Below are 26,229 nucleotides of genomic sequence, written 5' to 3'. Positions count from 1 at the left end.
TTCGAAGAGAATATATTATAAAATTTTAATTTTAATGAAAGTTTTTTGTAAATAGTAAAACTTGTTAAAATATATTTTATGGTGGGTGGGTTTTCATATTTTTAAACAGATACCACAGTAAAAATCAAAATAACCCATTGCCGTCGGATCGATTCCAACTCATAGCTACTCTATAGGACAGAGTAGAATTGCCCCATAGGCTGGTGGATTCAAACTGTCAGCCTTTCGGTTAGCAGCCGAGCTCTTAACTGTTGTGCCGCCAGGGCTCCAAAATCGTAATGGCAACTCTAAATTGAATTTTTGTTTTTTTAATTATAATTTTATAAATGTGCCAGATCTAAAGAATACTTTCATCTTCTTTATTCCATTATACCAAAATGTATCACATAGCTTCTAATTATTCTTAGGTTTTCTGACTGTACTTGTCTTAAGGGTGAAGTGTAGACCATAATATTGGGGGTATAAATGTGCTTTGATGAATGTTTATTGGTTTTTAATAAATCTTGGCTTCCTGGGGACTGAGGTAAGTAGTACTGGAAATAGGGATATGCCCTTTTCCAGCTCCAGGAAATGGAAAAGTGGCACTCATTGACTAGCTCTTAGTTTCCACTGGTGCCCACTTTTAAGATAATCTGTACAAGGAAGAAAAAGTATTTAATGAAGAAAATAGAACCAGAGCACTCTTGCCCCATGTAACCTGTGCTTCTAGTAAGAAGGTTTTAATTTACAGTACGATATGGTAACTTGACATCTAAGAGAAAAAAAAAAAAAAACAGAGCAATATGTTGTGACTGTCATTAGAATATGCCCATGTTATTAAACTTCAAATCAGTCAAAGCCAGGGATCCACCAAAAGCAATACTAGAAATTCTACTGAAATGAAGCCTGTCTCTTCTCATATAGCTGACTGGATATAAACATATTAAAATATAGTAGTTAGATACTGACTTGCAACAGATTGAAGTAGTGCAACTAGGAGTTATTTAATCTGTCATCTAAATTGACCTAAAATCACCTTAATGTGCTTCCCACTAAGATTTGAGGTTATCATTCACTCTAAGGCTGATACGTGCGTGTCAGAAAAGTCATGTTTTATATTAAAGTAATAAATATATTTAGCTACAGATTTTTAATATTCAGGATTAACTCTCATTTAAAAAATATTTAGTGGGTTATAAATCAAAAAACCAAACCCGTTGCTTTCAAGTTGATTCCAACTCATAGCGACCGTATAGAACAGAGCAGAACTGCCTCATAGAGTTTCCTAGGAGCACCTGGTGGATTCAAACTGCCGACCTTTTGGTTAGCAGCCATTGCACTTAAACACTATGCAACCAGGGCTTCCAGTATATTATTATTTCAGTAATCTCAGATTATAATTTGTAACATCTTTTAGGCAAGCACAGATATTACTCTCAAAGATCTATTTGTTTTACTTTGCTCTGTACCCAAGTGTCAACGGCACTGGGTTTTAATCTGCCAGCTGCTCCTTGGAAACTCTATGGGGCAGTTCTACTCTGTCCTATAGTGTCGCTATGAGTCGGAATCGACTCGACAGCACTGGGTTTGGTTTTTGGTTTAATCAAGGTTTTGGAAACCCTTGTGGCATAGTGATTAAGAGCTACATCTGTTAACCAAAAAAGTCAGCAGTTCAAATCCACCAGGCACTCCTTGGAATCCCTATGGGGCAGTTCTACTCTGTCCTTTAGGGTTGCTGTGAGTTGGAATTGACTCAACAGCAGCGGGTTTGGTTAGGTTTTTGGTTAATCAAGATTTTTAATTGTTTGGTTTTGTGTACCTTTTTTATTTACCAGTTCTATCTCCAAGGTTATTAATAACTTGTGAAAACAGTATACTATCCATTTTAAGTAATTAGTGAGTTTCTAGTTCAAAATGTGCTAGTAAACATCTTAATCTTGTGGAATAATTAGGCATGGTCACTTTTAGGTAATGTTATTAAATCTGTAATATTTCTAGAGAGAGTTATAGTAGTTAGGAATGAATGAATATGTTAGGTACTAATTACCTTTTTTTATGCTAAATATCTCTACTATAACTACAATAAGTAAAGTCTGTGTTGCAGTAGATTAAATTTACATTTCAGCAATTAATTTTTAGAGATTTTAGACTTCTTTTTTACTTCTTTGCTGACACATTTCGGTTGGCTGTTGCAGCCAAAAATAATTGCAATAGACGATAAACCTTAGACTCTTGTCTTGAATTAGTAGAGAAATAGAAGTAAGCTGTTTCAGAGCACTGTCATTGATTAAATCATGTAAAAGGCCTTTAACCTGGGAAAATTATTATGAGTATGGGGAACATAATTATAAGATTTGTTTTTATTGTACAAATATATTAAGCATTTTCATAATGACTGCTATGACTAAAAGTGACTTCTTTGTTAAAAGTACTTTGCTAAACTTCAGATAGTTTATTTTTAAAGGAATCTATGATTTGTTCTTTTTTTGGATCTAAGCAAATGGTGTTCCAAAAAATTAATTTGGCCGAAATTCACTTGTTTGCCCCAAGAATGACTTCAATTAAGCTCAGAGGGAGGCTTACTGATTTATTTTTCACAGCAAATAGACTTCATATCTCAAAAGAGAAGATACTAATGCTCTGACTTTAACATTGAGAGCGTTGTGGTGCCTCTCTTGGGAGACCATAGTAAAAGAAGTTATAAAAATTCTGCCTACAAACAAGGAGATGGAATTTAACTTGCTTAAACAGGAAAGTAACAAGAGCCCATTATTAGTAATTTTTAAACTTTTTCCTTAACTAACCACTTTAAAATAGTTGTACATCTAGGAAAAAAGCATTATTTATTATTGGTGTGCTGGTGACTTGCTCGTTTTGTTTTGTTTTATAGTAGTTTGGTACTACTTTCTGGACTTCCAAGTGGAGTAAGTTGTGCTAAGTATGTAGTTGAGGTTATTCATATCAAGTGAAAAAATTTTTGTAACAATTTGAAATCGTGAAAATATAAGAGTATACTGATTCCTCACTGCTTTCATAGAATCATATTATCCCAATGTTAAAAGACCATCTAGACATTTTTTAATCCATCTAGTTCTTACATGTCTTGGATGGCATCCCACCAAAAGATTGTAAAGTATAGATTAAGAAAACTTTAAATTATGGAAAAGTCCTCTCATACCCCTCAAAACAGCCTGTACTGTCTTTGGACTACTCTATTAGAAATTTTTTTTCTTATATTTAGTTCAAAACAGTCTTTCATACATACCACTCTTTCATTCTAGTTCTAGCACTAAAAAAAAACTGTTGCCATCAAGTCGATTCCAACTCAAAGACCCTATAGGACAGGGTAGAACTGCCTCATAGGGCTTCCAAGGCTGTACGAAAGCAGACTACCACATCTTTCTCCCTCAGAGAAGCTGGTGGGTTCGAACCACCAACCTTTCAGTTAGCAGCCAAGTGCTTTAACCATTATGCCACCAGGACTCCTGCTCTAGTACTAGAGACTACATAAAACAAGTATAATTTTAGTTCCATCTGCAAATTTTATTCAGACATTTGAAAGGTTATTACTTGTCTTTTCAGCTTTTCAAGATTCTACCTTAAACAAGGCTTTCTGGTATAGTGAAAAAAGCATGGTCTTTGGATAAGCAGGGTTCTGCTAATTAGTAGTTTTGGTATCTGAGGCATTTTACATGCTTCTTTTAGTCTAGTTCTTCCTCTGTAAAATGGGGTTATTAATACCTTCACATTTTGTATATTACATGTTCTGATTATTAATGGACGTTTATAGCTGTTACTTCTCATTTTGATTTATGCCACATCGACAAGTGAAAGTTCTGAAGACTTTATTTGCATCGTTAAGGTAGACTGTACCTTGAGGAGGGAGCTTTTACCCAGTTGTGTTTGGGTGCCTTCCAACCTGAGGGCTTCCATATTCTAGGACTATATTGACCAATTCTGTTGTGATCCATAAGGTTTTCATTGACTAATTTTTGGAAGCAGATCGGCAGGCCCTTCTTCCTAGTCTGTCTTAGCCTGGAAGCTCCACTGAAACCTGCCCACCATGGATGACCCAGCTGACATTTGAAATACCCCAGTGGCTTGTTTCCAGCATCATAGCAGCACGCAAGCCACCACAATATGACAAGCTGACAGACTCATGTGGAACCTGTGCATAGACCAAGAGGCAGCCCTTCGAACAGAACAGAACAAGGGATACTGTATAGTTTAAAATCGGGAAAGGTGTGTGGCAGGGCTGTGTCCTTTTACCTTACTTATTTAATCTATATGCTGTGCAAATAATCCAAGAAGCTGGACTATATGGTGAAGAATGCGGCATTGGGATTGGATGAAGACTCATTAACAGCCTATGATATGCAGATGACACAACTTACTTGCTGAAAATGAAGATGACTTGAAGCACTTACTGATGAAGGTAAGAGACTACAGTCTTCAGTATGAATTATACCTGAATGTGAAGAAAATGAAAATCCTCACAATTGGGCCCATATACCACATCATGATAAATGAAGAAATTGAATTGCCTAAAATTTCCTTCTAGTTGAATCAACAATCAATGCCCATGGAAACAGCAGTCAAGAAATCAAATGACACGTTACATTGGGCAAAGATACTACAAAAGACCTCTTTAAAATCTGAAAAAGCAAAGATACACCTTACAAAGGTGTACCTGGTCTTTTCAGTCACTTCATATGCGTTCAAAAGCTGGACAATGAAAAAGGAAGACTGTAGGGAATTATGCTGAATGAAATAAGTGAATCACAAAAGGACAAATATTGTATGAGACCACTACTATAAAAACTCATGAAAAGGTTTACACAGAAAAAGAAACAATCTTTGGTGGTTAAGAGGGAGGGGAGGAGTGGGAGGGAACAACACGAAATAGACAATAGGTAAGTGGCAACTTAGGAAACCCTGGTGGCATAGCTGTAATAAAAAGGTGGGCAGTTTGAATCCATCAGGTGCTCCTTGGAAACTCTATGGGTGGTTCTACTCTGTCCTATACAGTCGCAGTGGGTTGGAATTGACTGGACAACAGTGGGTTTGGTTTGGTTTAAGTGGTAATTTTGGTGAAGGGTAAGACAGTACGCAATACTGGGGAAGCCAGCACAACTTGTATAAGGCAAGGTCATGAAAGCTCCATAGACACATCCAAACTTCCTGAGGGGCCAAATTACTGGGGTTAGGGCTCTGGGACCATAGTGGGGATGGAAAAACACCAAACAGACAATAGGTAAGTAGTAACTTTGGTAAGTCCAGCACAACTAGATGGTGCCAGGCTACTACCACTGACTGCTCTGACAGGGATCACAGTAGAGGGTCCTAGACAGAGCTGGAGAAAAAAGTAGAACAAAATTCTAACTCACAAAGAAAGACCAGGCTTACTGGCCTGCCAGAGACTGGAGAAACCCCAAGAGTATGGCCCCCAGACACCCTTGTAGCTCAGTGATGAAGTCACTCCTGAGGTTTACCCTTTAGCCAAAGACTAGACAGGCCCATAAAACAAAATGAGACCAAAGGGGCACACCAGCCCGGGGACAAGGATTTAGAAGGCAGGAGGGAACAGGAAAGCTGGTAATAGAGAACCCAAGGTCAAGAAGGGGAGAGTGTAACCAACGTCATAAAACAATATAGGTACTAAATGTTTAATGAGAAGCTAGTTCTGTGAAGCTTCATCTAAAGTACAATAATTAAAAAAAAAAAAAAAAAAGAAAAACGGAGACAAGAAAAATTGATGCATTCAAATTTTGATGTTGGCAAAGAATATTGAATTCACTATGGACTATCAAAAGAATGAACAAATCTATCTTGGAAGAAGTACAGCTGGAGTGCTCCTTAGAAGCAAGGGTGGCAAGAATTTTATCAGGTGGGATCAATCCCTGGAGAAGGATAATATGCTTAGTAAAGTAGAAGATTAGCAAAAAAGAGGAAGACCATCAATGAGGTGGAATGACACAGTGGCTGCAACAATGGGCTCAAACATAGGAACGATTGTGATGATGGTGCAGGGCTGGGCAACATTTTATTCTGTTATACGTAAAGTTACTATGAGCTGGAACTGAGTTGATGGCACCTAACAACAAAATACATTCATTGAAGAATTGTTACAAGGTAATGTTTAGAGGGTCGCTATGAGTCAGAATCAACTTAATGGCAAAGGCTTTAGTTTTTTAATGTTTATAAAGCACCTGGCACATTCTTCACACTCAGCAAATGTTGGTTCTTGATAAATGTTGACTGCCTTCCTCTCACCTTTTCTGTCTTCCTCCATATCCTCTGTTTAGGAGCTTTTACAGCGGAATTTTCCTTCTACTTATAATTATTTTAATATTTTATTATTTGACTCTTTCCCACTATACTGTAAATGCCAAGGATCATGTCTGTGTCTTTGTTCACTGTTATACTCCAGTTCCTGATGCAATTATCTGATACATGGTAGGCACTCAGTTTATATTTACTGAGTGATGAACCATTGATCCATGTATCTGACTGGCAAAACTGTATGTACACATAGGACAAATTCCTTAACAAGAATATAACTAGCTGGTATACATAAATAACCAGAAATTTTTGAAGTGTTAACCTATTTCATTCAGCTTCTGTAAGAGATGCAAATGGCAAATAAGCCAGAATCTGTGTACAAAATAAAAAAAATTTCTCATATATGCCATATTTCTACTATACAGTTTAAATTCATATTCCTACTTGTAACATGGGATTTACATTTATTTAACTCTGAGTTTCCTGTAGTATGTTCCCTGAAACACTAGTTCTACAAGACGTTAATAGTTACTGGGTAAAAAAGTGTTTCATAATAAAAGCTTGTGAAATGCTTAATTAGACAAAAATTACATGTTTCTTTATTGTAGGACTTGTGATCATCTTTAATCCACTAATGTGTGTAGTGATGGTATCAGAGATTTAAAACACTATTTTGTCCTCTCTTGAGATTATGCTTTATTCTTCTCTTTTCCTTTATAAATATTATAAAAATACTGACTATAAGATAGAGAAAATCACTACCCAGCAATTCTCTAGAGCAGGGATTAGCAAACCATGGCCCACAGGTCAAATCTGGCCTACCACTTGCTTTTTGTAAATAAAGTTTTATTGGAACACAGCTAAGCCTATTTGTTTATGTATTATCTGTGACTGATTTTACACAACAAGGCAGAGTTACGTGTCAGAGTCGAGTACTTTCGACAGAGATCATATGGCCCACCATGATGAACATATGTTTTATCTGGCCCTTTGCAATAAATCTGCTTATCCCCGCTTTAAAACCTTGAACTATTTTCTTGTAAGCATCATTAATATTTATGAAAATGCCTAATTTACAAAAAAATATTACCTGTACCTTAACTTTTATTTCAGAAAATAAGGATTTGTCTACCTTTTCTGTACAAATTTAAGTGAGAATGATCTTTTTTCATGACCTAAAACTATAAATACAAAATAGCCTATGTTATTTTATACTACTACTTTTGGACGAAAAAATAACTATTTACAAGCCTCTTAGCCCAAGTGGCTTGTGCAATAATGAATTTGTTGAATTATTGATGAAAAATCTAGAAAAATTCAAGTCCAAGGGTATACTACAAAAGGGATTCTTCTAGCTTTAAAATAGAATTTCTGAATTTTGAAAGTGTCTGTCATTCTAATAGGAAAGCCTATTTTACTTAAATTTCCGTGTACAGACATTAGATTTTTACACATTAAAGATGCTGAAATAATGAGACAGTGCCTTTCTATCTTTCATAGGCACTTAAATATCCTTTTCTATCATGAAGTAAATACTATAAGATTTACAAAAGAAAAGAAAATCCTAGTTGTTTTTAAGATAATCATGTATCTGTAGAAATATAAACTAAACCCGTTGTCATCGAGTCGATATATAAACTAGTACATATTTATGTGGAAGTATTTCTTGGTATAAATTATCAAAATTGTGTATGATTAGAAAGACCTTTACTCCAGGCAGTTATGCCTGCCTCCTTGTGCCAGTGTAAAGTTGAGATTAAAACATTTAAAGATGCATTCGTCTAAGCTGTAATCGCTACATGGTCCTGAATCACAGCCCAGGCGCACGGTACTCCATGGGACAGCCAGCATCTCTGAACACTAGGTGTCATAACCCCTTAGCCATTCCCTTGTTGATATACCACATCTTTCTTCCCCAGCTGCACCCAAGAATCATAACACCAACTATATCCAGTATATGCCCTATAGTTTATTGGTCTTGTGCTTATTTAGTTATTCCATAATATCTATGAGGTGAAGGGAGTTGCCCGGAAGAAGAGAAGTCTGGACACATTCCCACAGAGGAATTCTGCAGTTTACTAGTGTTATATAGTGGTAGTCTTAGTTATCCAGCGCTGCTGTAACAGAAATACCACAAGTGGATAGATTTAACAAAGAGAGATTTATTCTCTCCCAGTCTAGGAGGCTTGAAGACCAAATTTAGGGTGCCAGCTCCAGGGGAAGGCTTTCTCTTGTTGTCAGTTCTGGGGGAAGATCCTTGTCATCAATCCTCTCTGGTCGAGGAGCTTGTCAGCGCAGGGATCCTGGGTCCAAAGTACAAACTATTCTCCTGGCTCTTGTTTCTTGGTGGTATGAGGTCCCCCTGTCTCTCTGCTAGCTTCTCTCTTTTATATCTCAAAAGAGATTGGCTTTAGACAAAACCTAATCTTATAGATGGAGTCTGCATCATTAACATAACTGCCTCTAATCCCACCTCATTAATATCAGAGGTAGAATTTGTAACACATAGGAAAATCAAGCCTGATGACTTGGTGGACAGTAGCAATACTGAGAATCATGGACTAGCCAAGGTTACACACATTTTCGAGGAACATAATTAATCCATGACAGTGGTTAAGAGCACAGACTTTGGAATCAAAACCACTTTTCAAACCCCACAAAACCACTTACTAAAGCTCCTACCATATGACTAGTCAGGTTACTCAATCAATGTTCTCATATTTAAAATAAGGTAATAATAATTCTGTCGCAGTACTATTGTAAGGATCAAATCAAATAGTACATATGAAGGCATTACTGTTGAGCTTTCAGTCAGCACTCCATAAATGGTAATCATGATTGAGTAGTGGTTGTAGTTTTTGTCTCAACTGTTAATATTCCCCATTTGTAAAATAAGGTAATAATATTATCTACCTCAAAGGCAGTGCATTAACAAATTTAAAACTCTTAGGATAATGCATGGTGTATGATAAACATTTAAAAAGTGTTAGACAGAAGTACTTTTTGGTTAATTTCTGCTTGACTCTCTTGAGTTCTTCCCTAGGTGTTCTTATTAGTATAGATCTCTCTTAGATCTGACTGCAAAATCCTTTCCTTTTTCTATACTGAGTCTCTCCTGTTTTCAAATTTAGATAAGATGGTAGTTTGAATCTTTCAAGGCATAAGTTGTCAAATTTATTCCCATACAGTTATTCCTTTTTTTTTTTTTTTTTAATGTGCTTTAGGTGGAAGTTTACAGTGGAAATTAGTTTCTCATTCAAAAATTTATACACAAATTGTTTTGTGACATTGGTTGCAATCCCCACAATATGTCAGCATTCTCCCCCTTTCCACCCTGGGTTCCCCATATCCACTCGTCCAGTTTTCCTGTCCCATCCTGCTTTCTCATCTATGCTTTTGGGCAGGTGTTGCCCACTTGGTCTGGTAGACTTGATTGAACTAAAAAACACATTCCTCATGTGTGTTATTGTTTGTTTTATAGGCCTGTCTAATCTTTGGCCAAAAGGTAAACTTTGGGAATGCCTTCAGTTCTGAGTTAGCAGGGTTTCTGGGGGCCGTAGTCTCAAAGGTTCCTTCAGTCTCTGTCAGACCAGTAAGTCTGGTCTTTTTTTGTGAATTTGAATTTTGTTCTACATTTTTCTCCCCCCTGTCTGGAACCCTCTGTCATGATCCCTGTCAGAGCGGTTGGAGGTGGTAACTGGGCACCATCTAGCTCTTCTGGACTCAGGTTGGTGGAGGCTGTGGCTCATGTTGTCTGTTAATCCTTTGGACTAGTATTTTCCTTCTGTCTTTGGTTTTCTTCATTCTCCTATGCTCCAAATGGGATAGGACCAGTAGTTGTATCTTAGATGGCCACTTGCAAGCTTTTAAGACCCCAGATGCTACTCACCAAAGTTGAATATAAAACGCTTTCATTTTCATTCATCTCAAAATATTTTCCAATTTCTCTTGTGATTTCTTCTTTAACCCGTGGGTTATTTAGAAGTGTGTTGCTTAATTTCCAAGTATTTGTGGGATTTTCCAAGTATTTTTTCTATTACTGATTTCTAGTTTATTACCACTATGGTTAGAGAGATGTTGTGTGATTTCAGATCTTTTAAATTTATTGGGGCTTGCGTGAGAGACCTTAATTTTGTTTATCTAGGTGGTGCAAATGGTTTATGCTCCATTGCTAACCTGAAGGTTGGTAGTTTGAACCCACCCAGCAATACATGGAAGAAAGGCCTGGCTATCTGTTTCCATTAAGATTACAGTCAAGAAAACCCTGTGGAACAGTTTTGTTCTGTAACACATGGGGTCTCCATGAATCAGAATCGACTCCATGGCAGTGGGTTTGGTTTTGAGTTTTGGTGATCGTTACATGTGTACCTGTAGAAATTTTACATTCTGTTGTTGGGGAGTAGAATGAAATTGGTATCAACAACTTGATAAAGTTTTATCCTGTATCTTTACTGATTTTTTGTTTACTTGTTCTGTCAATTCTGAGAATATGTTGAAAACTTGCAATTATAATTTTACCTATCAGTTTTTGCTCTGTTTTTGTAGCTCTGTTATTAAGTACGCACATACTTCAAATTATGTCTTCATGATGCACTGATCCCTTCTATCATCATGAGAAGTTCCTTTTTATCCCTAGTAATATCCCTTGTTTTGAAGTCTACTTTGTCTGACCTGACTGATATTAAGATAGCTTGCCCAAATATTTTTTTCCCTTGGCATGTTTTTTTGTTGTTGTTTGTTTGTTTACTTTTAACTATTTGGTGGCTTACATTTAAAGTAAGTTTGTTACAGACAGCAAATGATTGGCTCTTATGTTTTTATTCAACCTGGTACTCTCTGCCTTTTAATTGAACTTTTTAGATCCTTTTCACTTAATATATTTATTTATATGTTTGGATTTAAATCTATAAAATATTGCTATTTGTTTTCTGTTTGCCTCATTTGTTCTGTTTTCCTCCTTTCCTGCTTTTTTTTCCCTTGACTGAATATTTTGTATAAGTCTGTTTATTTCCACTATTAGTTTTTATCAAGGAGCCCTGGTGGTACAATGGTTAAGTGCTTGGCTGCTAACTGAGAGATCAGTGGTTCAAACCCACCAGCTACTCCACGGGAGGAAAGACCTAGTCATCTGCTGCTGTAGATTACAGCCTGGGAAGCCTTATGGAGCAGTTCTACTCTGTCATATAGGGTCGTTATGAGCCAGAATTGACTTGACAGCCCACAACAACATTGGTTTATTAGTGTATCCACTTTGTTATTATTGTGTTAGCGTTTACAGTATACATCTTTAATTCATCACGGTATGCATAATATCATTTCAAGTAAACACGAGAACCTTGCAATAATATATTCCTAATTCCTCCCTCTCATCATATGTGCTGTTGTTGTCATATATCTTGATTCCACATTTGTTATGGACCCAGTACATTATTATCATTTTTGTTTTAAACAATTATATTTTAAAGAAATTTTTAAATGAGGAAAATATTTTTATATCTATCCATCTAATTTCTATTTCTTACTGTCCTCCTTTTTTATATAAGTCTACATTTCCATCTGGTATAATTCTCCTTCTGCTTGAAGAACTTCCTGTAACATTTCTTATAGTCTGCTGATGTTGAATCCTCAAAGGTTTGTTTTTTCTGAAAGTGTTTTATTTCACATTCATCTTTGAAAGTTACTTTCACTTGGTACGTTTACCCTAGAATTTTAAAACTGTTTTCTTTTAGTACTTTAAAATGTTTTTCCATTGTCTTCTGGCCTCCACTGTTTCTGACAACACATCTTCAGTCATTCTTTATTCTTCTGTAACAGAGATCTACAAACTTTTTCTTAAAGGGCACCATAGTAAATATTTTAGGCCCGAGGGCCATGTGGTATTTGTTGCAACTACTCAACACTTGGTATAGTATGAAAGTAGCAACAGACAATGTTGTAAATTAATGGGAGGGGGAGGGTTCTAATAAAACTTGTAAAAAACAGGATTGTTGTTAAGTTTTGTTAGCAGACTCAAGCAGTCTTTTTTCTGAGATAGTCCAACTGTCTCTGATTTAACCCCACTACTAAGCTCTGACTGATGCCCTACATATTACAAGGTCTTTCCACTTCAGTAAATGTAAACATGAGCTATTCCCAGTGCTGAATGAGCACTGGCAATTGTTTTACTTGTTGCTTTCAGTGTTTGGGGCTTGTTTGTTTGTTTTGTTTTACCAGCTGCAGTTAGTTTCTTGACATGCATGCACACATAAAATTCTACCCAAAATTCAGAGGGGCCGTCTTGCATTCTCTAGAGCTCTATGTCTGTGTAGTTCCCTTCACTCTAGTATTCTTCCCTGTAAATTCTGCTGCCTAAACCTCCCTAAAGGAGCCCTGGTTGAGCAAACAGTGAAGGGGTAGGCTGCTAACTGAAAGGTTGGCAGTTCAAACTCATCAAGCAGCTCTGTGGGAGAAAGGCTTAGTGGTCTGCTTCTGTAAAGATTATAGCCAAGAAAACCCTATGGGGCAGTTCTGCTCTGTCACTGAGGTCGTTATGAGTTGAAAACAACATGACAGCACCTAACAACAACAGCAACTCTCCCTGAATTCTAATCTGTGTCTTCTCAACCTGGCAAGACTGCCAAGCTCTGTTTGGGTCTCCCTCCTTGTGCTGTGACTTGGAGACTGTTTCCAGGCAATAAGCTTTGAACAGTTAAAGGAATCATCTCATGTGTTTCTGTTTTTCTCAGGAATCAGAATACTGTGCCGTAACTTATACAAAGTCTGAAAACTCTTGTTCCGTATCTTTTGCCTGGTTTTCCAGTTGTTCAGAACTGGCAGATAGTTTCTGTAGCATTTAATCATAGGTGAAAACAGAACTCTGATTATCTCTTAACAGACATTGATAAATACTATTGACAAATGAACCTTTATTATTTATTTGAAATAATAATGAGGGAATAATTTCTCTTAGTTAAGAACTAAAAGCTAGATTCATTATTTCAAACTTCAAATTGTTTTACACATTTTGAATAATTTTTTAACCTATGATATCACACTATGAATTCTTAAAATAGATGGTGTTATTTGATTAATAGCATTATTAATTTTTTCTCAAGTCATAAAACCAAGAGCATAAGCTAATAAATTGGTATTTAACATTTGGTATTTCTTATTTGCTATTTTCAAGAAGAAAATAATATATAATTAGCACAGCTTGATTTATTTATTGTATTCAAGGCTTATGAGACCTTGATAAGTTTCAGAGATTGATAAGATATCACAAAGAGATTAAAGTATACAATCTTACCTATAAATTAACTATAGTATAATATATAAACCAAGTATCATTAGTCCCCAAAGAAGAAATGAATTCTTGCTTGGGTATGTGTACAGGCTTCACCAAGGAGCTGATATTTGAGTTGGGTCTTAGGGGATAAATAGCCATGGAAATGTAGGAAGAATTACAGTAGACTATTTAATTCTCTTTTCTTTTTTCAACATAAAGTTAATATCTTAATTGGTTCTTCCACCCAAGAAACAGGTGTCAGATTTAATGAATGGTTTAATTTTCTGTTAATGTATTGCTTATTCGTCCAAGTTTGACAGTCTTATTTGTGAATTACAGTTTCCACGGATTGGGAGTCTGGGCATGACTTAGGTAGTTCCTCTGCTGAGGATCTCACAAGGCTTTGTTTGAGATGTCGACCAAAGCTGCATTCTCATCTGAGGCTCGGGATCCTCTTCTAAGCTTATTGATTGTTGGCAGAATTCAGTTCCTGTGGTTATGTGACTGAGGCCCTCAATCCTGGAGGCTGCCCACGATTCCCTGTCATGTGGTCATCTCTACAACGTGGCAGTTTGATTATTTAAGGCCAAAAGGAAAGCATCTCTACTGCTTCTGATCTCTCTGATGCCTACTGTCTCTAAACCCTCTTTAAAGGGATCACTTGATTAGGTCAGACTCACCCAGAGTAATCCTTTTGATTAACTGAAAGTCAACTGATTAGGGACCTTACTTACATCTGCAGAATCCCTTCACCTTTGCCATATAATATAACCTAATCATGGGATGATATCCCATCACGTTCACATGCCAGTCTACACCCAAGGTTACATGAGATATGTAAGCCAAAAAAGAGAGATTCTTGGGTTCTGTTTTAGAATTCTTCCTACCACAGTTTGATTTATAATGTTAATATAATTGGAAGAGTACAGATTATGTCTTCCATAGAGTATGTAGTTGGACTGGAAATACTAATAAACTACTACTTATTAAATAGTTGAAAATGAAAAGCTATTGTCTAAGCTAATTATAGCTGTAACCTTAGTAGATATATTTTGTAATTTTTTTTCTTTACCTTTATTGAAACCTTGGAAATTTTCCCTTTACTTCCCAATAAAGATGGACAATTTTGAAAATTCCCAGTTTCCTCTTTTTACACAATTTTAATAGTTAGATCTATGCACTCTTAACTATTTTGAATTTGTATGGTAATGTTCTCCTAGCAACATGAAGGGGGAGACTGAGTACTGTTCACAGTTGGAAGTGCAGTGTTGCTTAGCTACCTATCTTTTTTAATTTGAAATATTAGGCATTTCAATGATAGGTAGCCCTTAAGCTTTTAAGTGTTTGCTCATGACACATTGTGATGTTTGATGTGTGCTTTTCACCTTGATATTATAGCTGTTATTGTGAAAGTTAAAAAAAAAAAAAAAAAAAAGAGGATTGTATTTAATAGCAGTCCATAGAGTACCTTAACTATATAACATCAGGCATTTTATGAGGTCTAATATGAACACAAATGAAATTATAAGGTATACTTTAATATGAACTTACTTCAAATACGGCTGTACTACAAAATGTAATAATTATACCAATCTGTCATTTGATTGTGAGTAAAATCGTTGTAGAATGTCTGAAATGTTACCTATAGTTGTTTTAAAAATAACAATGTTGTTATACAGCAGCAAGATCATTAAATACATACCAGAGAAGCACTTTATTATATTATGTTGCTGTCATGCTATTCATGTTACATTTTCTTAAAGTGGAATATCAAGTACTAAACAATACAATTGTAAAACAGAAAAAAAAACCATTGACATGGAGTCAATTCCGACTCATAGTAACCCTATAGGACAGAGTAGAACTGTTCCATAGGGTTCCCAAGGAGTGGCTGGTGGATTTGAACTACCGACCTTTTTGGTTAGCATCCATAGCATACCATAGCTCTTAACCACTGTGCCACCGGGGCCCCGTATAATTGTAGTGCATCCCCTAATTGGAAAAGGTGAACATATGAAGATTCTTCTGGGTGGAGTCTTTTAATACACTGTTTCTCTGTACACTCTCCCTCTCCCCAAACATTATAATTAAAATATATACCCATTGTAGAAAACATATTTTTCAAAGTATAGATAAGTATAGAGAAGAGATTAAAAACCACCCATAATCCTACTTCCTCCAGAGAGTCTCTTTCCAGAAATACTGTAGGGGAGAGGTAGAGGTGAGAAGTACTGCAGCTCCTTTAAATTGAGGGGTTTGGCAAAGAACGTTCATGAGATTTACCTCTGAAGACAGTATAGCAGATATTTTCCCAAGATGGGTACATCAGAGTCCAGAGGTGAATACCATTCAAGTGAGACAGGTGGTTGTAGAAATCCTTATTTTGTGGACTTTACCTCAGGCTTGGTAAGGGGGTTGGATTTCTCATTCTAGGAGAGTCAGGGGATTATCTTGATGGGCCTCCCCCACCTCAGCAAACTTCATGAGTAATGGTGGAGAAGGGGTTGATTAGTTGCCCTCTATGCTGTTCTTATTTTTGCCATTGTTGTAGAAACCTGAAGCTACCTGTATGTAGATAGAAACTTTTTCTATTATTACAGAGAAGGATCAGGGTTTTCCCTTCCACATTAACTGTTACTTTGCTGGAAGTATTCCATAGCTTTTGATGTATAGCAAAGCACTCCCAAACTTGGCTTAAAATATCAGCCACTTATTTAGGTGATAACTCTGTAGGTTGACAGTTTAGGCAGAGCTTAGCTGGGCAGTTCTTCTGTTCTTACCTGGGCTACCTCATGGGTCTGTGGTCAACTTGAGCTACTCTGTTCAGGGATTTGACTGGTTGTTGGCTAGGGCACCTCAGCTGTTCTCTACATGGTGTCTCTTCCTCTAGAAGACTAGTCTAAGCTGTTTCTCATGGTGGTGGCAGAGGTCTGAGAAAGAGTAGAAGAGGGCAAAGCCTCTTGAGGCTAGGCTTGGAACTGGGACACTGTTACCTGTGCTGCATTTTGTTGGCAAAAGAAATCACAAGGCCAGCTGATTCAAGGGTTGGGGATATAGAGTTCAGCTCTTGAGATGAGGGCTGCTACAAAGCCACCTTGCAAAAAATATGGACATGGAAAAATGGAGAATTGGGCCATTTTCCCATCAATCTGTAAAGGTTGAATGAATGACTCAGAGATGCGCTTAGGACACTATCATCCTCATCAGTGTGAACTTCACTTTTGCTACTACAAACTTATGTCACTCAGCCTCTTTTTATCTCATCCTGTTGTCTTTGTATCTTGTATTGTTTTCTTTTTATGCTATTTTTGAAAAATTTTTGGTTTCTTGGGCATCTTTATTGGAGTTCATGCCAAGTAAAACTTCTCTAAGTTTTATGATTCCTTATTAAATTTTATTCAGAGAGATGTTCTTTGCATTTTGGGATGATATTTCTTTATCATATGTGGAAATGTTTTTACTCATAGACCTCATCTTGGTGGTTTCCTTTTAACTCAGACAGAAGGCAGTGCTTCTCGCTATCCACTTGGGTTTGAATGTCATATCAAATCTGTGTCTGAAGAATAGATTATTTCAGTTGCCAGTGTCGTAAGGCAGTCATCAAATGTGGTTCTGCCGAACTAAGCTAGGATCATCTGCTAACATGTATTCTTGCTTTTCCAGTACTTTAAAAAGGCAAAGTATATGGAAAAATTGTATGTCTTAATACAGACTTACAAATAGGATTTCCCTTGTATTTTCTCTTTTCCTCAGAGCTTTTCATGTGGATATTGAACCTTCTAGGATGCAGTGAACCACTGTCATTGCCCCTCTACCTCCCAACATGTTGCTTACTGGGAATTGTATTTAAAGACATGTATCCTTTTTTTATAAACAGGTGTGGTGTTGGGGAGGTGAGGATGAGCTACACTACTTTGGCTGCCTCATAAAGCCATCCTACAAATAAACACTGTATCTCTTAAACAGCAGACAGAAAAATGTAGATGGTTAAAGTCCCTTTCTTAGCTGACAGAATTACTGTGTTTCATAGAGCAAAGCACATGGTGCCTGGGTGTGTACCAATCAGAAATCTGCCCCCCCATTAATACGTTTCTAGACTTGGTTTCCAGGACTTCCAGGTAGTGAAAATATCTGAGGCTTTTCATAAGTGCTTAACTTAATTTTGATAAGTGTGTCCGGTCATTTTTTCCGTGTTTTTGTGAGCATTCTCATGAGAAGATGAAAGAGGCTCCGCTGGGGGATTCTAGTCAGATGCCACATAAGACTGAGTCCCAAGTGCATTCGTTAATAATTTTCCATTTTTTGTTAATCAAAAATATGTAATCAACGTAAGATAAAAAATCAAAGCAACTGCAAAAAAGCAGTTTTAAAGGGCTAAGATTTAGTGCTTTTGTTAGCCTGTGCAGTTTTTAATATGAATAATTGTACCATGCCGTTATGATTTTGGAATTATAACACGTTTCTTAGCTCCTCATTACTACTTTTGAAGTTTGCTGTTGGGGTACCACAGCTCTAGCACTTTTATTTTCTTTCTAGTCCTCTCCTGGGCGTCAGCAGTCTAGATGTGGGACACTGAAGGGCCAGGAAGCAATGCCTCCAGAATTCTCCAAACCAGCCTTTGGAATAAAAATAGCTTCCAGTACCAATTCTTCAGCCTTTGGTGAAATGATAGTTACTTCCGAGGAAGCCGTTTTCTCTCTTAGTTGTCTTATATCTGGCAACTTTCCGATTGCTAAATTTAAGATCTAATGGCAAAATTACAACCTTGAAGAATCCATCTATTTAGAAAGTAGAGTTTCTACAGCTGTAAAAATAAAATTCAATATTAACTACCTGATCATGATTTTAATAATCTCTGTTGAACCATAGAACTTAAATTACGTTTTTAAAAAAAAAAAAAAAGATTTGGTTTAAACACCTGCCGAACCCCTTTAGCACTGAAATTTATTAATTTGATTTTTATGATGTGTTGTAGCCTATATTAATGCCAGATTTTGAAAATATTTATTTACTTCTCTACATTAGTAAGACAAAAGTTTGGCGGTTTGAATCCACTCAGAGGCCCTTAGGAAATAGGCCAGGCGATCTGCTTCTGACAGGTCACAGCCTTGAAACCCTGTGGACTGCAGTTCTACTCTGCACACATGGGGTCACTATGAGCAGAATCAACTTGATGGCAACTAACAACAACAGTCTAAGTGTGTGTATGTTTGTGTATGACTTTTCAAATACCATGTAAATTAGAGACTCCTAGTTTTGGGGGAAAATCAGAATCTTGTCTCTAATTAGGTCAGTGCTTTTAAACTGGGTTCCCAGGGAACATCTCCAGGCCATTGTATAAAGGTGTTCTTCCATTAATTAGGAATAATGGTTATCTTTTTTTAGTTCATAGAAAAATAATTTAATGGTCTTAAGCTTTTTTAATCTTTTGGCATGAATTACCAACTTTTTGAATAGTAGAAAATAAACAGGACAAAAACTTAGTAGTAGTCAGTCATTTTTAGTTCACTTGCTTTTTTTTTTCATCGACCCATCCTTGTGATGTTCACATTAAAAAAAAAAAAATGCCAAATGCACTGCCCTCGAGTCGATTCCAACTCATAGGGACCCTATAGGACAGAGTAGAACTGCCCCATAGAGTTTCCAAGGAGCGTCTAGTGGATTCCAACTGCCGACCTTTTGGTTAACAGCTGTAGCTCTTTCTTTAATATAACCCACTGCCATCGAGTCCACTCTGACTCATAACAACCCCTTAGGGTTTCCAAGGCTGTAAATCTCTATGGAAGGAGACTGCCACATCTTTCTCCCATAGAGCCGCTGGTGATTTCAAACCACAGGCCTTTACAGTTAGCAGTCTGTTGCTTTAACCACTGTGCCACCATGGCTCCTTTAATATAACTGTGCTTAATTATTATAGATTGCCTGCTGAAATTAAGATTTTTCAGTTTTGCACAAAGAGCACTGTGCCTTCCAGAAGATCTGCCATCTGAAGTGGTTTGAGAACCACTGAAGTTGTTGTGCAAGATATTAGAGACCAAGGACTTTTATATCATCATCATCATCACATGTAATCAGAAGCCATTGTACACATTTTAGTGGGAAGTAACATGAGGAAAATTAGTTTTAATATTTTTTTTTCTGTTTGGGGGTTTTCTGGAAGGAGTGGTAGAACATGAGAGTTGGCAGGGGAGTGATGGTGAGAGGCAACCACTGTAAACAATATTGTCATTTAAGTTCATATTAAACATTTTATTAAAAGTTCCTAATACTCTAGGATTATAATCCAAATTAAAATATTCAGATGGAGTTCTCTTCTTTTAGTTGTACAAGTGAATTTGGAATTGATGAAAGCTGTACAAATTAAAATAATTCAGTTAACAAAAATCAGATTTTTTTCAAATATTATTCCCTCAAACCTGATAAATGCATAAGTATATAAAACATTTTGTATTAGCACCTTATTATATTGCCCTATTAATTTTTTATGAAATGTAAGGATATTTTATATTTATATACGTAGTGCTTTGTAATTTCACAGAGCATTCAACCATATATTTACAAGTTTACAGAATACTTCTCCATAAATTAAATTGCTTAAATTTAAAACATACTTGAAAATTATGGAGGCTCTCAATTTGCATTACTTGACTAACTTGATTAATTCTTATGTATTTATGTTTTAGATCATTGTGTTACCTTTTTATATTGCCCTGCCTATCCCTGTATAATGGAATGCCTTTTTCTTTATTTTGTACTACATATAGTACACAAAATGAAAGTTGTCTAGTTTCACACCATCACTTTTCTGGGTAGGAATGAGTAGCTTTAGACTGAATTTTCAAAAAGCACATCATTCTAGTAATCTTACACTCATTCATTCATATAAGGCGTGTGTTACTATGCCTATTTTAAGAAGTGACTTGTGCAGGTAAGATAGGTCTGTGAAGCCTGTATTGAAGCCGAGGCTTGAATTCAAATCCTTTGACTATAAATCTCATGCTCTTTGAACCATACCACACCATGCCCCAATTTGTTTTTTGATTATTTAATTTTCAAAATCGTAAATGTATGTTTAAAGCAAACAACACCTAAGAGGACTAGGTGCCCTGGCTCTATAAGAGAAAACCAGACAGTAAGATGTGGATACCTCTAAGAGATTTATGAACTTTTTTTTGGACCTAGTGTACATGGTGATTAAAACACGTCAGATGACAATTTCCCTTCACTCTATTCTTTTCTAAAATTTGATTCTCTAATCATCATAACTGTCCTTGCAATCATAGCCACTAATTCACTAAGTAGAGATCATAAAGAGATCATAGTCATAAACCTCCAATCTCAGGGCCATAATGTAGCTGCTGAAATGTGGGGAAAGGCTGGTATACCTTTTCTTACTGAACAAAGAAAGATGAAGACACCTAGCTGAGTGTTGTGGGGTAGGAATGGAGAAAGAAATACTAAATGGATTCAGACAGACTTTGCCCCTAGGAAGTTTGCAGGAAGATAAGTGATAAAGATAGTTATAATACTAGATAAGAGTAACAGTAGAGGGAGTTATGGATCAAGTACTATGAAAATTCAAAGAAGAAAATACATCATCTGGGTTGATCTGGAGGGCTGAGCATTTGAGTTGGGTGAGTTTTGAATAGGCAGAAAGGGATGTGGAGTATTCTGTCTCAAGGGAGCAACATGACCAAAGGCACTGTGCACAAAACAATTATTTGTTGAATTTATGAATGAATGGAGTCAGTTGGCATTTGTTTTTTCACTGTTTGCTCGGTATAACATGTGAGTGTCTTGTATGTGCCAGGCCCTGTGACAGGTAGGTGCTGGGAATAAACAATGAACAAAATAGGAGAAAAGGCCCTCCTGGAACTATAGCTAACAAGAGAGACAGATAAAACCAATAAATTAATGAATATGTAATTTTAAGGTGGAAAAGACTGTTAAGCTACTGAATAACTTGAGTGAGGACAGATGGTTGAATAGGGTGGTCACGGAAGTTCTCCTTGAGGAAACAAAATGTAAACAGACCGATCTTCGTAAAGCCACTTGGGATCGTTTACTCTGTTTAAAGTCTTCACCATTGTTGCTAGGCCAATATATTAATTATTTCCTCTTAAAGCACCATCAGTGAAATTTCCACATTTCCTCAGTATTTGCTTTATTCATTGTTGGATTATTTACCTGTTGTTGTATTTAACGTGTCATTCTTGTTTTGCAGAAACCGAAGCCGAAAGACTGGCATCCACCTGGGGGTTTTATTCTGGGATTGTGGGCACTCATTATCATGGTGTTCTTCAAAACATATGGAATCAAGCATATGAAGTTCATTTTCTAGACTCAGTGATTTATGAAGAAGAGTGAACAAAAGACTGCAGCCTTTGATAAAAATCTGTCATTATGTGTTATTTTTTATGTATATTGCCCATGTGTGAATTGGCAAAAAGTATAAGGAAACTGTAAATTTGGATGTACTATTGATTTTGTAACTTAAAGAAAAATCAAATTGTAATTTGATTGCTTAATAGCACTAAAAATATATTTCAATTTTCTGTTTTTTTGTGTGTGGAAGGAATAAGGATATTAGAATATATTGGTTGATTCTTTTTAAAAATAATTCTCCCTTTTTTTCTCCCTTTATTAGAAAAGAAAAAAATGTGAAGACATTAAACTCTCACATTTAGAGGTAACTTCTGTTAATATTTTCATGTATGTCCTCTCAATCCTTTTTCTATGTACTTTTTTTTTTTTTTCTTTTTCCAAAATAGAGATCACTCAGAATATGCCACTTTGGAACTTCCCTTTTCATTTTACAATATGTAAACCTTTTCCCTCACCTTGGATACTCTTCAAGAACATGTTAACAGCTCCATAGTATCCACCATATGAATGTACAGTAATTCATTGTATACCCTTCCACTGTTAGACCACTTGTTCCCAATATTTTCCTTTGGCTTGTTCTTGAATGTGTACTATTTTACTGTCAGTCATTCATAGAATTCTGCAGCTTTAATTATAATATAAAAAATTGGTTTCAAAGGTGTGATACTGACAGTCTCTAGGACCGTTTTTGCTGTCAGTTTATCTGGAGAATTTAAGACATTTTGGAATTTGCAATATTGACTGCTCAACAGAAACAAACCCCATTATTTTACATTTCTAAGCATGATTCTCTGGAATTGGTCTCCTCTTCAGTTTCTACCTTGAAAAAGACAACCAAAAGGGATTTTATTTTATTCTACTTAAGGTAAACCTTGCTGGCTGGCTGGATCTATACTTCCTCTGACAGCAACCCTATAGTATGGATGACCTGTATGGAAAACTTACCTTTATGGCCCTGCCCTCATGTTTGATGAATCACATTAGGTACTAAGCCTTCTTTCTGGCCTTTGACAAAAGGCAAGAGCTTACATCCCCATCTCTGATTTCTTTTCCTTTTTTAGCCTCTCAGCCATCTTTGCATTTTTCTGAGAGCTGGAAATAGTATTGAGATTGTGCTTTATGACCAACCCCAGATACCGTTCTTTCTTTTCAAAACTTGTCATGCAAGGGGGCAAAAGCCTGAAAGTTCAGTGTTGATGTCTTGTGTTTTATCCAGGAGCTTACATGTTGTCTTTATTCATTGCAAAGATGTTTTATAATTATTAGTAACATTGAACCGACATCTCTTCTTCCATAATAAAATCTCCTAAATTATTATTTTTTAGGATTTGGTTTTCTTCTGGCACTTAGTGTATTGCCCTTTAATTGCATACAAAATGGTCATACTTTCCCAGGTAGAAGATTAACTCTGCTGTCTCCTAAGTTAAAACAAATGATATTGAGGCTTTTGCTAGCTCCGAATCTTTATTTTAATTGCTGTCTTTATTGATGTACTGTGTAAATGAAGAAGGACATTTTTCGGTTATATGGGGAAAAAAACTTTGTGCCTGGAAAAGGGGGAAAGAAAAACCGTTATATTTGAATAGCTTGATCATTGCACGGCTAAGAGACAAAAAGGTTTAATGTTTCGTCCTCCAAACACACAAGATTATGAACATGATGGTGGGATGGAGATACTTACAGTGGTAAAGGAATTATGATTGTTCTTGAGCCAAAGTAATTTACTTTGAATATAATGGCACATATCTCAATAGTAAAGACTGCTGGAAAGTAAAGGATTCCTCATCAGAGGTTGTAGAAGGTGCCCTCCTTAGTTAAAACCAGACTGGGAAAAGTAATACTGGATGTATTAAACAGGATTAATTTTGTCCAGGCAGAGTTTCAAAGGGCAGTTATTTCTCTCTGTTTCATTACTGAATTTTCAGTACATACTTAAAGCAAAAAGCTTAAAATAAGTTAAATGTTTAGCTTAGAACCGTAATCTTTTTACATGATGTATATTCTGCCTTCAGTAGTCAGTAAATCCTCTACAGGTGGTTTAAGTGGGTATATTTAGGAAATATTCTAAGTACAATTAAATAGTCCAGCCTTTAAATGATAACATAAAAGCACATTTTAATTCCACTTGAGACATAAAGAGCTGAACAATGGGAAGGGGTTTTTGCCTTTTCACAGTGTTGTTGAAAGATGAGATAATATTATGACTAAACACTTTGGAAATTGTAAATACTTGGTGGCATTATTGTTCTTATTTCTGCTTAGGAAGATAACGTGCTGGAAGTTAACAGTGACAGTGTCCCTCTTTCTGTTGTACTTATTTACCTTTCTAAGCTATTCAGTGTGATTCTTATTCTCTTTGGTATTCTTTTTTTCCGTTCCCACTGTGTCCTTCAGAGAGAAAAGAAATATAGATAAATGAATCCCAGCAGACACATCCTGACATTTGGGGGAAGGACAGGGTATAATGATGCCATCCGGCAAAGGCAGCCTGCCTGAGAAAAAGAAACCAAATGATGTGATTTTAAAATTACAAAAGACATTCATTTGCAGTTTATGAAAGGGAAATGTAGCTTGGATGCAAAGCTGAATAAACTGGACCAAGAAAAATTAGATTTAAATACATAAAATAATGTATGCATTTATGGTTTCAATCTTTATATATCCTGAGCTAGTTGAAAGCGATGATTCCCACAGCAAGCATAACTCAGCTTGTTTCTGCTGAGTATTTTCTACTATGGTATATGTTGGTAACATTTTTTTCCGTTATGTATATTGTATAGTGGAGTCACAGTTACAGTGGGAATCATAATTTGAAATTTTGATTGTGTGTTTCTAGAATCTTTACAACAAATGTTGTATTAACAGAAGATTTATTCCGTTGATTGTACCAAAATTAAAGCCATCTGTAAAAGATACTGTTTAACTTGTGAAAGAAATATTTTATAAATATACCATAGGGTATGGCTATAAAATAATGAGATCAGTGGCCATTTTTACTTTACGGCATTAGTCTCTTTACTTCATTGTCACATCTCATACCTGTGGGCATTTTCAACAAAGAAAAGATTCTCCAATATTGCTGTTCCGTTGCTGGCTGCTCTACATGTACCTGTCTGAAAAGTTAACTGTGTGCTGCTTAAAGATGAAAGCTTTTCAATTAATAGTCAATATACCTTGGTGGTAACCAATCTTTTTTTTTTTTTTTTTTAAATGCTAAAGATTTATTGGTTTGGAAATGTGGTTTGAAATATTTGATTTAATTAACTGTGTAGACCTGTGAGTAACAGAATTGTTGTAGATGGAGGTGTAACCAAGAAACTGGTTATTAAAAATGCACTTACTTTAAACATGAGAAGGTGGTTGTGATCATTCTTATTTCACCTGGGTTGCTTGCAACCTGCGAGACTTTAAGATTTGTCCAAGGCATACCCAGTCACAGGGTCTGCCAGATGGGAGTCATGTGATTGACCCACGTTCAGTTTTCCCTCTTCTGACCATGGAAATGCCAGCTCTGACTGCTAGAGTCTCAGGATCAGCTGGCATGACCAGTGACGTTATCTTAAGTGTCATTAAATAAAGTCACAGATGTGAAGCACATCACACAATGCGTGGCACGTAGGTAAATTTCAACATTTTGTTCCTTGTTGGGCAGGACCAATCTCTTGTTTTTAACATCTACTCAGACCCCGAGGCTGGCTGGTCACCCTTTAAGGAACATTAGCCTTGGTACTCTTACACTGATCTTTGCAGCAGACATCATTTTAGGGTAAAGTTTCTTTTTGCTTTCACACTATTCAACAATTTCAATGTACAGACTCTCTTCCCTGTCTTTTCATCTTTTTTTCCTATTTAGGTAGGTTTACGCTTTTTTTTAACCTTCCCCACCCTTAGTTTTCAAGTGTCTTCTCTCCATGATCTACCACTTTGTTGGAAACACACCCTTCAGCATGTTTTAACCGGCAGTCTGTCTCCAGCCCCAGGCCCCGGATCATCTGGATAATAATCCATCCTGCATTTCTCCTTTATCCTTCCAAGACAGTGGCTACTTTCCCTTCTCCCCCAACCTCATGTTAGTCAGAACAGTTTTAGTTTGAAATGATAAAAACCAAACTAAAATTTAGCTCTAGAGGGGAATTGACTGGATGTATATTAAACCCATGGCCATCGAGTCGATTCCGGCTCATAGGACCCTATGGGACGAAGTAGAACTGCCCTATAGGGTTTCCAAGGAGTGGCTAGTCGATTTGAACTGCCGCATTTCTTCAGCAGCCAAGCTTTTAACCACTGTGCTACCTATCTCATATAATCTTGGGGAGGGG

The 26,229-nt window shown here is 36.4% G+C and overlaps 1 protein-coding gene across 2 annotated transcripts in view; it reads left to right on the top strand.

Annotated features, from left to right (window-relative positions):
* The window catches only part of PIGK (phosphatidylinositol glycan anchor biosynthesis class K), a 145,100-nt gene extending 119,844 nt beyond the window's left edge, over positions 1–25,256 (top strand). For both annotated transcript variants that reach the window (XM_049875622.1, XM_049875621.1), the window contains one exon: positions 21,750–25,256. In XM_049875622.1, the coding sequence (XP_049731579.1) occupies positions 21,750–21,852 (103 nt within the window). In that variant the 3' untranslated portion in view covers positions 21,853–25,256. The remainder of the gene's footprint in view (positions 1–21,749) is intronic.
* The last annotated feature ends 973 nt before the right edge of the window (positions 25,257–26,229 follow it).

This window comes from Elephas maximus, chromosome 3, assembly GCF_024166365.1.
Source record: "Elephas maximus indicus isolate mEleMax1 chromosome 3, mEleMax1 primary haplotype, whole genome shotgun sequence".
Lineage (NCBI taxonomy): Eukaryota > Metazoa > Chordata > Mammalia > Proboscidea > Elephantidae > Elephas > Elephas maximus.
Note: the sequence above shows the minus strand (reverse complement) of the source record. Positions and strands in the feature narration are given on the sequence as shown.